This window comes from Erigeron canadensis, chromosome 1 (genome assembly GCF_010389155.1).
Source record: "Erigeron canadensis isolate Cc75 chromosome 1, C_canadensis_v1, whole genome shotgun sequence".
In the NCBI taxonomy this organism is placed as follows: Eukaryota; Viridiplantae; Streptophyta; class Magnoliopsida; order Asterales; family Asteraceae; genus Erigeron; species Erigeron canadensis.
Window position 1 is genome coordinate 10062357 of NC_057761.1, and position 15719 is coordinate 10078075.

General features: G+C 32.7%; 1 protein-coding gene across 1 annotated transcript; it reads right to left on the reverse strand.

The window, feature by feature from the left end:
• Positions 1-5744: 5744 nt before the first annotated feature.
• Positions 5745-9674, reverse strand: LOC122609058. Its single transcript, XM_043782142.1, has 14 exons — positions 9519-9674; positions 9149-9416; positions 8961-9060; positions 8734-8864; positions 8547-8631; positions 8389-8446; positions 8020-8213; positions 7815-7935; positions 7527-7703; positions 7376-7444; positions 7111-7251; positions 6563-6670; positions 6055-6309; positions 5745-5837 (listed from the first exon to the last, which is right to left on the reverse strand). The coding sequence occupies exons 1-14, from the start codon at positions 9672-9674 to the stop codon at positions 5745-5747; spliced, it is 1956 nt and encodes a 651-aa protein (XP_043638077.1).
• Between the last annotated feature and the right edge of the window lie 6045 nt (positions 9675-15719).

The following is a 15719-nucleotide window of genomic DNA, read 5'->3' on the forward strand; positions in this document are numbered from 1 at the left end:
ACCGGCGTTGACCAACAGTTGACCGGCGTTGACCAAAACGGAAAACCACAAACAAGTCTAGATCCGACCGGAAAGAAGAAAGGAACAAGATTTCAAAGTGATACATGCGACCACAACTTGGATCTAACCTAGATCTAACCAAAAACAACCCAAAAAATCATATGTAAATTCGGATCTAAAAATTTTTTGGATCATAGTTTCAGGATTTGGAAGATTTTGGGTTTAAACATTCTGGATTTAAGGATTTCGGTTCATAGATTTTCGGATCTAAAAGATTTCGGTTCATAACTTTTCGGATTTAAAAGATTTCGGTTCATAACTTTTCGGATTTGATGCTTTTCGGATATACCTTTTCGGATCTACAAAGATTTCGGATATACATACTCATATTCATACACCAAAACCGAAATACATATGTTTTAGTCACACTTTTTGGGTTGAAATCCAAGTTTTCATAGCAAACCGAAAATATATATGTATCTTGCCAAAAACTCGAATCTATATATATATACATATGTATAACCAAATATATATATAATATACAAAGCTTTTGGATTTAAAAGAAGGAAGAAGATTCATAACCGAAAACACACACACACACACACAGATATATATATATATAAATTTGTATATATATATAGCCTCATATATATACAAAAACCAATTTTTATTGTTGAACAATCATAGATTCATTCAAAACTTACCAAAATCTATAAGAAAATAAAGAAAAAATGATGAATATTGATGGTGGTTCGTGGTGGTTGAAGGTGGTCGGCCGGAATTTTTAGAGAGGGGGAGGGGGGAGGCCACAAGAGAGAAAGAGAGGAGATGTGTGTGTGAGAAAGGGCAATGAAAGATGGGAGGCTAGGGTTGGGAATTTTAGGGTTTTGTTTATTCTTTTCCTTCTTTTGACCGAGTTTGACCAGCTTGACCTTCTAAAATATCATCTGACTCGACAATTCAAGAAGACTCATGACCCGTAAATTTATTTTGTTGACATATTTGAATGTAATTTTTCAATAGTTTTCCAACGATAATAAATATGTCTATATTTGTTCATTAAATCTTTAATTGATTTAATTTTAAGTATTTTACTTAATTTGGCATTTCCACAAAACAACTAGTATTCCTTCCGTTCTCGAGTCCACGTGCGGTTATTCTAAAGTCTAAATGTTCATAAAGCCCGAATAAAATATAAATCCATTTATTAAAATGATAAAGTCTTCAAAACTAATGACGTACATAAACGAAGCGAACTAAAAACGACCAGAAAGTACTTCGGGGAAATACGCTCAGATGACGGTTGTCACAGCATTACCCCGTTAACAGAATTTCGCCCCGAAATTCAACTCGAACTAGTCCTACTAAACATTTGGGGGTATTTTGTCTTGAAATGATCTTCCCGTTCCCAAGTATACCCAGGCCTTCGCTTTGAATTCCAACGAACCTTAACAAGTGTATACTAGGTTTTCTTTAGTTTCCGCACCTTGCGATCCACAATCTCTAAAGGTTCTTCAATGAAATTCGACTTATCGTCAATTCGGATCTCGTCTATAGGCACATGACGATCTTCTTCAGCTAGACATTTTCTAAGATGCGACACATGAAATACGTCGTGAACTCCCTTAAGCTCTTCCGAAAGTCTCAATCGATAAGCTACCTCGCCAACTCTTTCTAGTATCTCAAAAGGTCCAATAAATCTGGGTCAGAGTTTTCCACTCTTGACAAATCTAACTACTCCTTTCCAAGGGGAAACCTTAAGAAGTACACAGTCCCCGACACTGAATTCCAAGGGTCTACGTCTGACGTCAGCATACTTCTTTTGATGTTCACCTGCTAGTCTAAGTCGCTCTTTAATCTGGATTATTTTCTAGGCAGTCTCTTCAATAAGCTCAGGCCCAACCAATTGGCTATCGCCAAAGTCAGACCACGCGACAGGTGATCTACATTTTCGTCCATACAATGCCTTAAAAGGAGCCATATCAATACTTGCGTGATAACTATTATTGTAGGAGAATTATACCAAATGTAGATGATCATCCCAGTTACCACCAAAATCTAAGACACAGGCTCTCAACATGTCTTCTAAAGTCTGAATCGTATGTTCACTCTGACCATCAGTTTGAGGATGGTACGCCGTGCTCATGTCTATCCTGGTCCCAAAGGCCTTCTGAAACCCTCGCCAAAACTGAGAATTAAAGTGAGTATCTCTGTCTCAAATAATCGAAACTGGTACACCATGTTTCGACACGACTTCCTTTACATACTTCCTCACCAATTTCTTTGTGGGGTCTTTTCACGAATGGCCAAGAAATGAGCAGACTTTGTCAATCTATCGACGATCACCCATATTATATCATGACCCTCCTTCGTCCTAGGTAGTTTAGTAATGAAATCCATAGTTATGTTCTCCCACTTGCATTCAGGAATTTCTGGTTGTCTGAGTAATCCAGCAGGCTTTTGATGTTCCGCTTTCACCTGTAGACATGTCAAGCATCGACTTACAAACTCAGAAACATCTTTCTTCATGCCAGGCAACCAATATAACTCACGCAAATCATAGTACATCTTGTCGGTGCCCGGATGTACGGAATACGTTGTATTATGAGCTTCGTTTAATATCAATGTTCGTAAATCAACAGTGGAAGGAACCCATAGTCTGTCCACAAAATACAAGCCGTCATCATTTCTTCTATCCAAATGTTGTTCCATTCCTCTTAGTTTCTTCTTAAGGAACCCATAGTCTGTCCATAAAATACAAGCCGTCAAATCCATGAATACTGCTGGTGTGTTAGTCAATCCAAAAGGCATCAATGTGAACTCAAAATCTCCATATCTTGTTCTAAAAGCAGTCATTGGTTTATCGTCCTCGTGTACACGCAATTGATGATACCCCGAACGTAAGTCTATTTTTGAGAAACACGTTGCGCCTTGAAGCTGGTCGAACAAATCATCAATCCTAGGAAGGGGATAACGATTCTTCACTGTTAACTTATTCAGCTCGCGATAGTCAATACACATGCGAAAAGAGCCATCTTTCTTTTTGACGAATAAAACAGGTGCTCCCCACGGTGACTGACTAGGCCTAATAAATCCCTTGTCTTGAAGTTCTTTTAATTGGATGGCCAACTCTTGTAATTCAGTTGTTGCTAATCTATAGGGGGATTTTGCTACAGGAGCTGCATTAGGAACAAGACTAAAGCGAAAATCAAGTTGTCGAGACGGAGGTAAGCCAGGTAAATCATGAGGGAAAACATCCTGATAGTCCCGAACGACGGGGACATCAATCAAGCTAACCTCTTTAGTAGACGTATTCATGACATGACCCTCAAAAGAATCAGACACCTCACCCTGAACTTCTAATATCTCGCCATTTGGTAAAGGAATTCTAACAATTTTTGCACTACATAGAATTGTCGCATCGACCAAAGACATCCAGTCCATACCAACAATAACGTCAAAACTCCCCATTTCAAAAGGCACTAAGTCAATAAAGAAAGCATGATTATTAAGAACTAATGTGCACGAACGGATGACTTGTTCTAATCTAACTAACCCACCATTAGCCATTTCTACGTCAAAACATAAATACATAGGGCTTAGCTTAGCATTCAGTAAAGGAACGAAACTAGTCGTGACAAAACTATAATCAGTTCCAAAATCAAAGAGAACGGTAGCATAATGACCATTTAGAAGAAAAGTACCTGCAACAACGTTCGGGTCGTTGCGAGCCTCAGCAGCATTTAGAACAAAAGCCTGACCTCTAGCAGCTAGAGCCTGATTGCCCCTATTCTGATTAGGTCCAGTAATCTGTAGCTGGTTAGGATGAACTTCCACTTGAACTTGTTGTCCAACCCACTGAGGACACGTGTCCAACCCACGAACTCCGGTTGGTCTCCTTTGATTCAATGGTACAACATTCAATGGTGCCCTATTCAATGGTGCCACCTGAGTCCTTGGTTCCCGGCAATAATTTGTCAAATGCCCAGTCTTATTGCAGTTGTAGCATGTTAAACAATTCTGACTTGCTGCATGGTGAAGATTGCACTTGGTACACTTAGGGTGAGGACCCTCATATTCCTTTTTGCCAGCATCAGTCACTACAAATACCTTGCCTCTGTTCTGTCTCTTCCCATCAGATCGCCAAACTTTCTTACTACTACTCGTCTCACTGCTTTCCTTCCTTTTTGTCCCAACAACAGTAATAGTTCCACACTTAACCAACTTCTCTGTCATAGCTTCAGACCTCAATATAGCCTCCTTTAGGGTAAGTGGGTGAACAACATGTTGGAACCAAGTTAAATGTGACCGTCATTGATCGTTTATCATTCGTGATATGATAATTAACGATAACTGAAATCCCTATGTCTAGTAACTATACGATGGACGTATTTACTCTTAAAGACATATTATAGGGTTTCCCATTAGATGATTGAAACTACGGGGACTTATATTGCACATATTAAACACCAGGGGCTAAAGTTATAAATGTTCTCTCTATAGATAGAGAACCATATACAACACTTTTAACCCTAATCTTTATCTCATTCTTGTGTGTGTATTTTATCTCCCATATTCTTAATCTCATCATTAAACAATTATCTTGTTTTGGGAACCCGACATCAATGGCAAACATTATTGCTCTTACGAGGTCCTCTGGATCGTCAGGTACACATTATTATTATCATGTTTTCATTATGTTTACAATACGAATCATATTAATTCCAACATGTGGTATCATGAGCCAAATGGTTTTTAACCGATCTAATGATTTGTATTGATTTGTTCCATAATTTGTTTGGAACTAATACCGAAAATATTGATTTCTAAAACTGAAATAACTTTTGATCTTAAATTATTTGGATACAATCATTTATGATTTAAGAAAAATAATGTTTGGCTGAAATAATTGCACGGATCGAAAACCGAAATAAGTTTTTTATCTTAGATTGTTAGATTTATTTTGTATTATTAAATCGAGAAACAAATTGTTTGAAGTCACCGCAATTAAAACATTTGTTTTTTGCTTTATCACTTTGGTCAAAATAATATGCAACATACAATTTTAAATATATATGGTTGACGACAACATATTGAAACAAGAAAAAAAAGAGTCAAATACTAATGATACTAGTTAATCAACCCGGGGCTTGTATGTAAAATTCGAAACAAAGAACCAACGATGGGGTTATCTTGCAAAAATGTCATTCACTTAAAGAAAAAGTGATGGCCTACATTTCATAGGTGAATGTAGTAAGGCTATAAATTAATACAATATATGTAAATAGAACACGATATAAATCAACACCTGGTGGTTAGCGGAACATGTGTCATATTCAACCAACCACAACATTTATGTAGTTCACTTGTAATGAAGAAACATTAGTTTATGTAGGACTTGAACATCGAGCCATAAAAATGAAAATCCAAATAGTAGACAAAGAACGTAACCAAACCCAGATTATTAAACAGTGCAAAAAAGCATCAGGTATTAAAGCATGAAAACTTGCTGGTCTATAGATAAGTATTTACCATTACAATGGAATGATAATTACCATGTCAATGATGGCTTGTTACCGCATTGATTAAATATATAAGGTGCCACATGAAAAACATATATATAGACAACAAACGAAAGCCAAAATCTAATTTATAAAATTTGATCATAAGGTTGTAAAAAGCTGTTCATATTACTGAATAAAACAAAAGGGACGAAAACAAAGACGCATATAATTGAAAAAATATCATCCTCTTATCCGGGCTTGTCGTAAACGCAACAGCATCAGTGGCTTTTGAAATCGTTGTCCACTAAGCATCGGGTTCTTTCCAAAATGGCCCTACATTGAAAACATACAACATAAGCGTCAAATTGCATCAATTCTAAAGACAGGAATAAAGTACATGTAGGTCTCTGTTTATTAGAGCTAATGCTTTTCAAACGGCTTGTGATACGGGAAAAGAAAAAAGAATAAAGGAAATTAATGATGGGCACATATAACAGTTAGAAAATGTTACCTGGGAGAAAAAAAAAATTCAAATTTTTTGTAGTACTACTTTGTAGACCACGTTCTTAGTTGTGTTTGAGCAGTTTCCATCTTTATCCACAATAAGGACCCTCAAACCCGCTTTGCTTGTAACTCTGGAAAGAGCAACATATAGTTGACCATGTGTGAAAACCGGACGTTGTAAAAACAACCCAACCTTTGCCAATGACTGTCCCTGGCTTTTATTTATGGTCATTGCAAAGCTAACAACCAAAGGAAACTGACGCCTTTGCCAATGGTCATTGCTTGTAACAACCAAATTAATCTATTTTTTGATGTTATGCAAATCTATTTTTAGTATAGATATCGATGACATGCTTCTAACATTAGGCCAATTATTTGTTTCCTTGTAAATTATATAAAATTTACCCAAAGTAATTAAATTAAACATATTATAGTAAATTATCATTCATTACATAAAAGTAATTGGAAAACATGACAATATAGTTGTAGATACGTACCCCTTATAGTAGTCTTGTTATTGTTAATTGTATCATAGTGTCCATATTTCCAGCTACCTTATTGACACTATGCGGAAGATAAATCAGCATAGGGTTCACCCGGCTAGACATTGCAACATAAACTACCCAGTTCATTCCAGCCGGATACACCATAAATAATGAGCCCTATAAATAGATTAGTGAGTTACAGTAATTGAAAGAAACTGTTGTGTAAGACATAAGAGATTTAACTTCAAAAGTCAAGCCATATGATATGATAGAATATAACACTTATGGGGAAAACACCTGGTTTGCTCCCAACTGTTTAATACTATGAAAAAAAGTAGACATACTTGGTGTAATAAGCACAAGTTTTTGTTAGACAGTTGCAAACACAAATTTAAAAGACAACGATCTTATTTTATTCAAAATCCAAACCAAAGAAAAGTAAATGCCAATCCAAACAAAAGTACTTGTTCACCAGGAAAAAACATGAAACAAAACATATTAAAATAGCAATGCTGGAAGAAAGAAATAAAAGTCTTCAGCCATAATTGGCGATCTGATCGTTGTCATAGGTAGGCATATCAAATTTTTTCAAGTTTTGGAATCTTCAGATCTCTCACATCTGGACGACTTGTAGAACTTGAGCATCCTATAACCAAATCAGTGTCACACCTAACTCTTTTTTTATCACCGGGACTTGATGCAGTGCTTTTCAGCAAATCATTAGGTGTGACATTGTCTCCAGTTACAGACATAGCATCCTGTGAAAGATTAATTAGTAGTGTAAGTAGCATTACATTATATGTTACATGATACACATTATCTAAACAATAGTAGCTATAGTTGAAGGTAGTTCTGTTTAAACCTCGTGAGAAACAGCCAAACCTTGGAGGATGCAACAGCTACCGGGTCGGCAAGTATGGCCACTTGACCATCATCTTCAGTAGGGGTATCCTATGAAATAGCTGTGACATGTATCAGAAAGGGACTAAAGGCAGGGAAAAGGTAAAAGGGTAATTGGATAGAGTATGCATACTTCAAAACCAAAGTTCTTTAGAACAGCCTGGATTATACCCTCATCATCCGTAAAATTGTTAACCGTATAGACACGGTAATTGTTTTTCAGATTGTAATCAGAAACACGGATTTTGAAAGCACATCGCTTGTCAACAAACGCTTTGAATTCCTCCGGGTACAGTTCAAAATCATCAACCTATAGGAAGCGTTTTAAACATTCACGAGTAAGTATATTCTAATTTTAATCTTGGGATCGCCTGTTTCCAACATGTGGTACAGAACCGTAGACTCAGTGTGAAGTAAGTACCTTGCTTTTCTTCTTCAAAAGCATTGAAGCAGGCTTGTTGATGTAGGCAGTAACATCGCGTTGAAAGAGAACAAAAGAGGCTGATCCGGTGTCATCTTGAACCCTAATCTGGAGCTTGATTCTGTGTTTAATAATATAATTAATTAGGTGGACATCATATAGTGGAAAGCAGAAAAACTTTAATACAATACGATGAGTTTGGTACCTAGGGTACACATCAGTTATTTTGCCACACTCGCCGTAGTCAAAAGTAGCACTTGGAGCGACATCAGTGTCAATATCTTCAATTTCAGCAAGAGAACATTCAACTTTTTTACTACATTTGGCATAGGCTAAATAATACCATCCATTCTTAGCTTGTATTTTGATTATGGTTGCAACAACAACACACGAGGCAGGCTATGTTTTAGACAACAATTTGTAGATAAACGTAAGGGAAAAAGGTGGCATATAAATAAAGTTGAAGTATATAGTAGAAAAGAAGTTGAAGAACACATACTACTGCTATATCCCCAATCTCATCAATTTAATTGAAATTGAATCTGGTCCAGTAATCAAGGGAATTAGTGATAACCGTGTTGCTTGAAAAGTGTCGATCAGCAGCTATAAGCTCGACGTTGTTATTCAATAGCCTATGTATAATAGGGGGATGACAAAAGAACATATATTATATTAAAGCAAATAAATTTTAAATATTGACAAACTGAAGCATATAACTGGTAATGTTCAAACCTGGCTTTGAAAGCAAGTATTTCCGGAATTTGAACATTGAACCATATTTTCGATCCAAACATAGAATTTGACACCTGTGGCTTGTCTACACAATGCAATCAGCAACATATGTTTTAAAAGCAAGACGTAAATTAGTATATGGAAAAAATAAAACATGTCATTATAAAATCTAAATTTCTAAACATACTCTCCCATTCCCCCAGCTTAGCATTCTGGATTATCATGATAACTCTAGTGTCCTGGTTTGAAGGATCATTCAGGAAAGTTGTTAACTCATTAGCGTGGTCGTCCCATAGGCAACCGTTAATGGTCATTCCCCTGTTTGGTATTCAGATGAAAATATCAGAGTCATTATAATATATCATAGAGTCAAGATGAATTTAATATTGATATTAAACTGTAAATTAAACATACTCCGTATCTCGAAGCTGAAGTGTCTTGATCTGTTTACCAACACCTTTTTTTGAATTCAAGACTTTAGCGTCCTCGCAGTAAATTAGCTCACCAATGACATCTACACGCATTATTAGAAAGCTATTATTTTTTTTTGAAGAATATATAGTAAAAGCTTTTCAACAATGAAAAGTGAAAAAAAATAATACCAAATGCATAAACAGGGTCCACATTCTTGGCAAGAATGTCATTGAAAGACATGAATGAGAAAACCTGGGCATCATTCACAAAATCGGTAGAGGCCTTGACTGAAGTATGCCGGTAGAAATTTATCTTACATGGATGACCAGTAAGAAGAAACCTGCCAGTGTTAGAGGCTACACCGAAGTTTGAGATGATCTTGACTAAGCCTTCTTCAAGTTTCATTTCAAAGGCACTTATCAGATTTCTCTTAATAGTAGCCTGAATCTTGTTAGACTGTGATCAGTTGACAAAAAGGAAACATTAGTATCTGTCCGAATGACATAATTCACGTAACAATAAAATATTTGTAATACGTATATAATAACTCATTCTAACCTGCTCGTCCATCAAAATCATTTCCAGGCTTGCCACCATTTGAGGGTTGTTTGAGTACGTCTGTGTCCACAGGCGTATGATTTTGACCTTAATTGTTGCAGCCTCGGTCATGGCATTGATTTGATCAATGAAAGAGACATTGTTGATGATAGCCATTGTATGATTGTGTTTCACAGACAATGTAGTATAAATGAGAGGATGTTGTGTAAAGTCTGTGAATAATATGTGCTATATATAGGGATGGTAGGACACAAATATTGTAAACGTAGCATTTAATATTTGAAAGTCAAAATATGATTTTGATATGGTGCAAATCATTTTTCTGCACACCTTCCACAATATATTGAATTGTTTCTAAAATATTTATAGAGTTTGAGATCATTTCCTGGAATTTGGTGATTTATCCAAATCAGCTGTAAAAGAAAAATGCATATAATTATGGTAATGAAATATTTGTTAGACTATAATGTAAATCAATGTATAAACTCCAGTTAATTATCAAACATTGTGCAAAGTTCCTAAACGTGTGCAGAAACATTGGCATAGATAATAAAAGTGGATTGAGCCAACTTAAGTCTGGAATTGGGCTGGGGAAATACTGGATCACCCTGGTTTGCAGAAAAACGTGTGCAGAAGTATTGCATCATCCTGATGTGTACATCAACAGAGCTACCATTAAATTCAAAATTGAGTAAAACATCAAACACTCTACAACTAACATAATTATGGTGAAAACATAAAGTTGAATTATGGGTTCCCATATAATAAAAGATCAATGTTCAAACACTCTACAACTAACTTAGGTATGGTGAAAAAATAAAATTGAATTATGGGTTCAGATATATATAAAAAAAATATCAAAACTTGAAACATATTGAAGTAGTTATTGTTGATATTCACAATCAAATTTTTTAAAAAAACTTGAAGCATAAGGCAAAAAAATATGTTTTGCCAATATACCAAATTTAGGTATCATATTTTCAGACCACAATTTACATACATGTTGCGTACCATATTATCAGCCCTAAAATCCAATAAATGGGTTGGTAAACATACGGTGATTGAAAGAAACGAAAGCTAACCAGTGGCAAACGATGGTTGAACCGAAGTCAGATTCAATTATGTTATTGTTACTTCTATTGCCGTTCGTTGATCGAATCTTCAGATATAGGGCATGAAATTTTGATTTGTAATTCATATTAGTAGATGAAATTCATATTTAGGGCGCAAAACTTTGATTTGGAATTCATATTAGTAGATTGGCAGGGAGAAGATTGAAAAGAGGGTTTTTTTGTTTTGAAAATTTTTTGAACAGAGATTAGATGAAAAGAGGATTCTTGAAAAGATGAATATTGGAAAGAGGTTTTTTTTTTTTGAAAATTTTTGAACGGCACCCTGTAATATGGAAAGAAACGTCATTGCATCTAGAAACGTTTGTGAAGGGATGGGGGGAGGTTGCCACGTCGGAATTTTTTAAAATTATCCTTCTAGAAGCAAGGCTTCTTTATAAATAAAGGAGATGTGTCGACCTATTAATTGTTTGTTTTGTTATCAGTTTACGATCGGCGGCGATCAAAAGAAAATCAGAATCACTTTCTTATTTTATTGTTGATTTTGATTTATTATTTATTGAATTCAACATTATCTCAAGTCGATTTTGATTTAGTTTTTACTGAACTCGACATTATTTTAAGTCGATTTTGATTTTAACTTTATTGAATTCGACCTTATTTTAAGTCGATTTTGATTTAAACTTTATTGAATTTGACCTTATTTAATTATTGAATTCAACCTTATTGCATTATTATACTAGATTAATTTCCCGCGTAATACGCGAGATAAATATATTAAGTTTTCATAATAACATAATTATTAATTAAAGATTAAACATGTTTTTTTTTCCGAACAACAAAAATTAAACATGTTTAAATATGATGAGATTATTATTAAAAAAAAAATACTTCGTACCGAATATAGTTAGTAAAGTATGTATGTTACTTCTTTTTAAAAAATAATAATGGTCTAAAACTAATAATAAATTTTTGTATAATAGTGGTCTAAACTTAATAATAAATACTATTTGTTGAATAATGACAATATTATCATTTGAAAATGGTTTTATTGTACATAATTTGTAAGATCTGTTTGTTATATATTTGTATAATACCGATGTAAAAATTAAAACATGTTTACTTAATATAATAATAAAATGATGGAAAAATATACTTTCTCCTTATTGTATAAAATCATATATCAAATTGTAAACTTTAAACTACAATATGTGTCTATCTAGTGAGGTCACATGACATCCGTAAAAGAGTTTACATAAATTGAGTATACTTTTACTTTTTAATTTTTCTATGATATATATACATAATCTTTTACGAACTTTAATACAATTTATTTACTAACTTACAATTTATAAAATAACTAATTATCCAAAATATGATTTTAAATTTCAGATACTATTTTAAAGATAATAAAAAATAGGATAATGCCCATAGAGGTCACCAAAATATTTAACCATTTTCTTTCAGATGCTATAGTTCGTTCAAATATATCTTATAATTTGTTTTGATTAATTTGAACTAAAAAAAAATTATTCTTTAAACAACAAAAATCAGAATGTTAAAAATCCATAATAACGTGAATTGGAACTAAAATGTGTGCTACCTATTATATCCTAGATAAGAAGAAAACGTTTGTCGTCTTAATATTTTTAAATTGACATAATATGTGTTTTGCAATTGAATTGTATCTTTAAAGATGTTAAAATTTTGAGTATAACACTATTACAATCCGACAAAACTTTTTTTGATATATTTTAAATCAAAATTGTTAAAATTGAAACGAAACAAAATATTTGACGCCTTATAAATTTTTTATAATAAGTTTGTGAACAACAAAAAAAGTTTGATAAATAAGTGGCTTACATATGCATTATTAAAAAAAACAAAAACCTCACATAAAACAATGTATGAAATAAATAATTTTTTTGATAAATGTGCCACATATTGATGATTAACCTTATTTATAAAATAACTTTTTCTTTATATTATTGTGTTTTTTTCATTTTTGTTTGTTTGTATTTTAACTTTTATTTGGGAAGCCATGATAACTTAGTAGCTTTAATAAAACAATATAAATTTAACACTTATTTTAAGATACATAAGATAAATATATACTTTTTAATCTGCTGTATTATTGATGCTTAATAATAAATTTTGACTTTGCTCATATAATTTATAAATTTAATGGGTATATCATTTTAATTTATTTTTTTAAAAATATTTATTTTTCAATCATGTAGTTATATATTATAAAATTGAGTCATCATACGCTTAATTTAAGTCTCATGATGTATATAGATAAACTTTTGTTGGTAAGGTCATTGGCCTTAAAAGGACCTATCTACGTTCGAATCCACTTTTCAAATTAATAGGATGGATTAATTGGGAGTTTTTGGAATTTCTGTGTTTCATGTCCGCTTTTCGTATAGTTTAAATATTGTGATTGAATAGTATGTCGTTTAAATAAAAACTTTACTATTTCAAAAGTAATAAAAATTAAATTCACCTCATGTAAATTAGATACATCAAACTAATAATTTTTGTATGTCTCTTTTGAAAGTCATGATAACCTAAGAGAAAAAAAATTCATAACAAAAAAATGTAATAAATAATTAGGACTTAGAAGAAATTTTGCCTAACTTAGCTCAAACATTATTTTTGTCATTGAGATTTGAAGGACTTACGTATTATTATTTACTTATGGTCATTATAATAATTAAGAAGGGTATATTTGAAAATTATAATTTATACTTTTTTGCTTTCCACCAATAATTTACACTTTTCATCATTAATATTTATTTAAAACGGATATATTATTGATTTATGGTATATTATAATAATTAAAAATGGTATATTTGAAAATTATAATTTACACTTTTTTACTTTCCACCATTAATTTACACCTTTCATTATTAATTTTATTTAAAAGGGATTTATTTGGTCTAATCATATAAAGTATAAGTATTAATATTGTCATTCGTAAAAGATGAAATAATTAAATTTGATCTAATGATTCTAAATTAAAGTTGGAACTCATCCAAGGGTTTTTATTTGTTTAGGAAAGAATTTAGGACCTTGTTATTTATATATTGGTAGATTAGACCTCATATTAAGATTTTGATTTAGACTTTATTGAATTCGATGAAATAAGTTAGTTTTTTGATTTAGACTTTATTGAATTCGATGAAATAAGTTAGTTTTTTGATTTAGGCTTTATTGAATTCGACGTTATTTTAAGTCGATTTTGATTTAGTCTTTATTGAATTCGACCTTATTTCAAGTCGTTTTTTGATTTAGTCTTTATTGAATTCGACCTTATTTCAAGTCGTTTTTTGATTTAGTCTTTATTGAATTCGACCTTATTATTATTATTATTGAATTCGACCTTACATATACTTAAGTCGAGATCAACCTTAATTAATTTTCTCTTGGTTGAGTTCGACTTGCTTAATCTAGCTATAAAAGTTGAGTTCGACTACTAATGTGTTGACCTCGACCTCATTCATTTTGCTAAAAATCAAGACCAACTTTTATTGATTTCGACCTTGTCGAGTTAAATCATAACTTGTTGAGTTCTTCTTATCAAATACAATTTTTCCTTAAAAAAGAGGAAAATAAAAATAAAAAATTTATGGCAAAATTTGTCCCTAAAATTTTGACCCCATAATTTAGGGGCTTCGCACTAATATACATGGTTTTATCATTTGTGCCCAAAGGTCAAATGTGATTCTCATGTTGCGATATTTTCCTTTTACATAATGAATACTAAGTGTATTAATTCTGCCCAAAGGTGATTTAATATACTTCGTGTGCTAAAAGGACTATTTTCATGCATAATATACACGATTCTTGATTTTGTGCCCAAAGGTCAAAAGATAAGCGTTGTGTTGCATTACCCTAATGCTCATGTGTACTTAGATATTAGTTACTTTTGCCCAAAGGTGATGTAAATCTAAGTAGAGCCTTATTTTAGCTTATTGTTTTGGTGTTTACAATGTGCTTACTTATCACTAGTTTCATTACTTTTATAATGGTCTTAGTCTCATTACTTTAAGGACATTATTATTAGCCCTTATGTATTTTCGGCATTACTTTAGTTCCATTATGTTTAGAGACATTAGTTAATCTGCCTTAGATATCTTATGAGGAACATTACTATTAGGCCTACTTATTTTAGGCATAACTTTAGTTCCATTACTTTTATAGATATTGCGTAGTCTGCCTTTAGATAGCTAATTATGTCACTAATCTTATTGCCCTTAATTTTAGGCATTACTTTAATAATCTGTTATTACTTGTATCCTAAATTTTTATCCTCCTTATTTCTACTGTAGTACCTAACTTAAGCATTAAGCCACTTATTGATACAAACTTTGTTTTGTAAGGATTAATTACCTCTAACTTTGGAGATGTTAGACCTTGACTATGTCATTCGCCATAATGAACCCACTGCTATTACTGCTAACTTTTCCGCAGCTCAGAAAGCGAATTTTAAGAAAGTGGGAAAGGGCGAATCACTTGTTACTAATGATGGTCAATAACTTCATCAATCATAGTATTTGAGGGAATGTATAAAGAGTATGCAAGTAGCTTAAGAACAAAGGAAATAGCAGTATATGTGAACACATAATGAATATGACTGACATGACTCATAAGTTTAGGAGTCCTAAAATTGAAAGTCTTTGACAATTTTCTTGTGCATTTTATAATGACTTCATTGCTTACTTATTTCGACACTTTCAAAATTAGATTTAACGCTATGAAGGATAAATGGTTGATGAGTGAACGAAACAGAAATGTGTGTTCAAGAAAATGGTCGCCTTAAGTTGGGCCAACCTGAAGTTGTTCACCTTACTACCATTGCTAATTCCATTAAGAGGAAGGATAATAACAATAATAATAAGACTTTAAGTACAGTTCACAAGGGCTAATCATGGTGCTATTGCCTCTAGCTTTAAGTCCTTGACGAGCAATCCTAACTGCAAATTCTGATTGTGCCCAGATTGCCCTAAATTCAAGGTGTTGCTAGCTAAAAAGGTAATTTACTTAATGAAATATTTGATTCTTTTATGCTTGATGTATCTATTAATACATGTGTGAGTGATTCTAGTTCTATAGTTCATGTGATTAA

Coding starts and splice junctions, on each gene's coding strand:
- LOC122609058 (XM_043782142.1), bottom strand. CDS start 9,674: ATGGCTATCATCAACAATGTCTCTTTCATTGATCAAATCAATGCCATG. Junction 9,417..9,518: donor TGATTTTGATGGACGAGCAG/GTTAGAATGAGT, acceptor AACTGATCACAG/TCTAACAAGATTCAGGCTAC. Junction 7,445..7,526: donor TAAAGAACTTTGGTTTTGAA/GTATGCATACTC, acceptor GCTATTTCATAG/GATACCCCTACTGAAGATGA.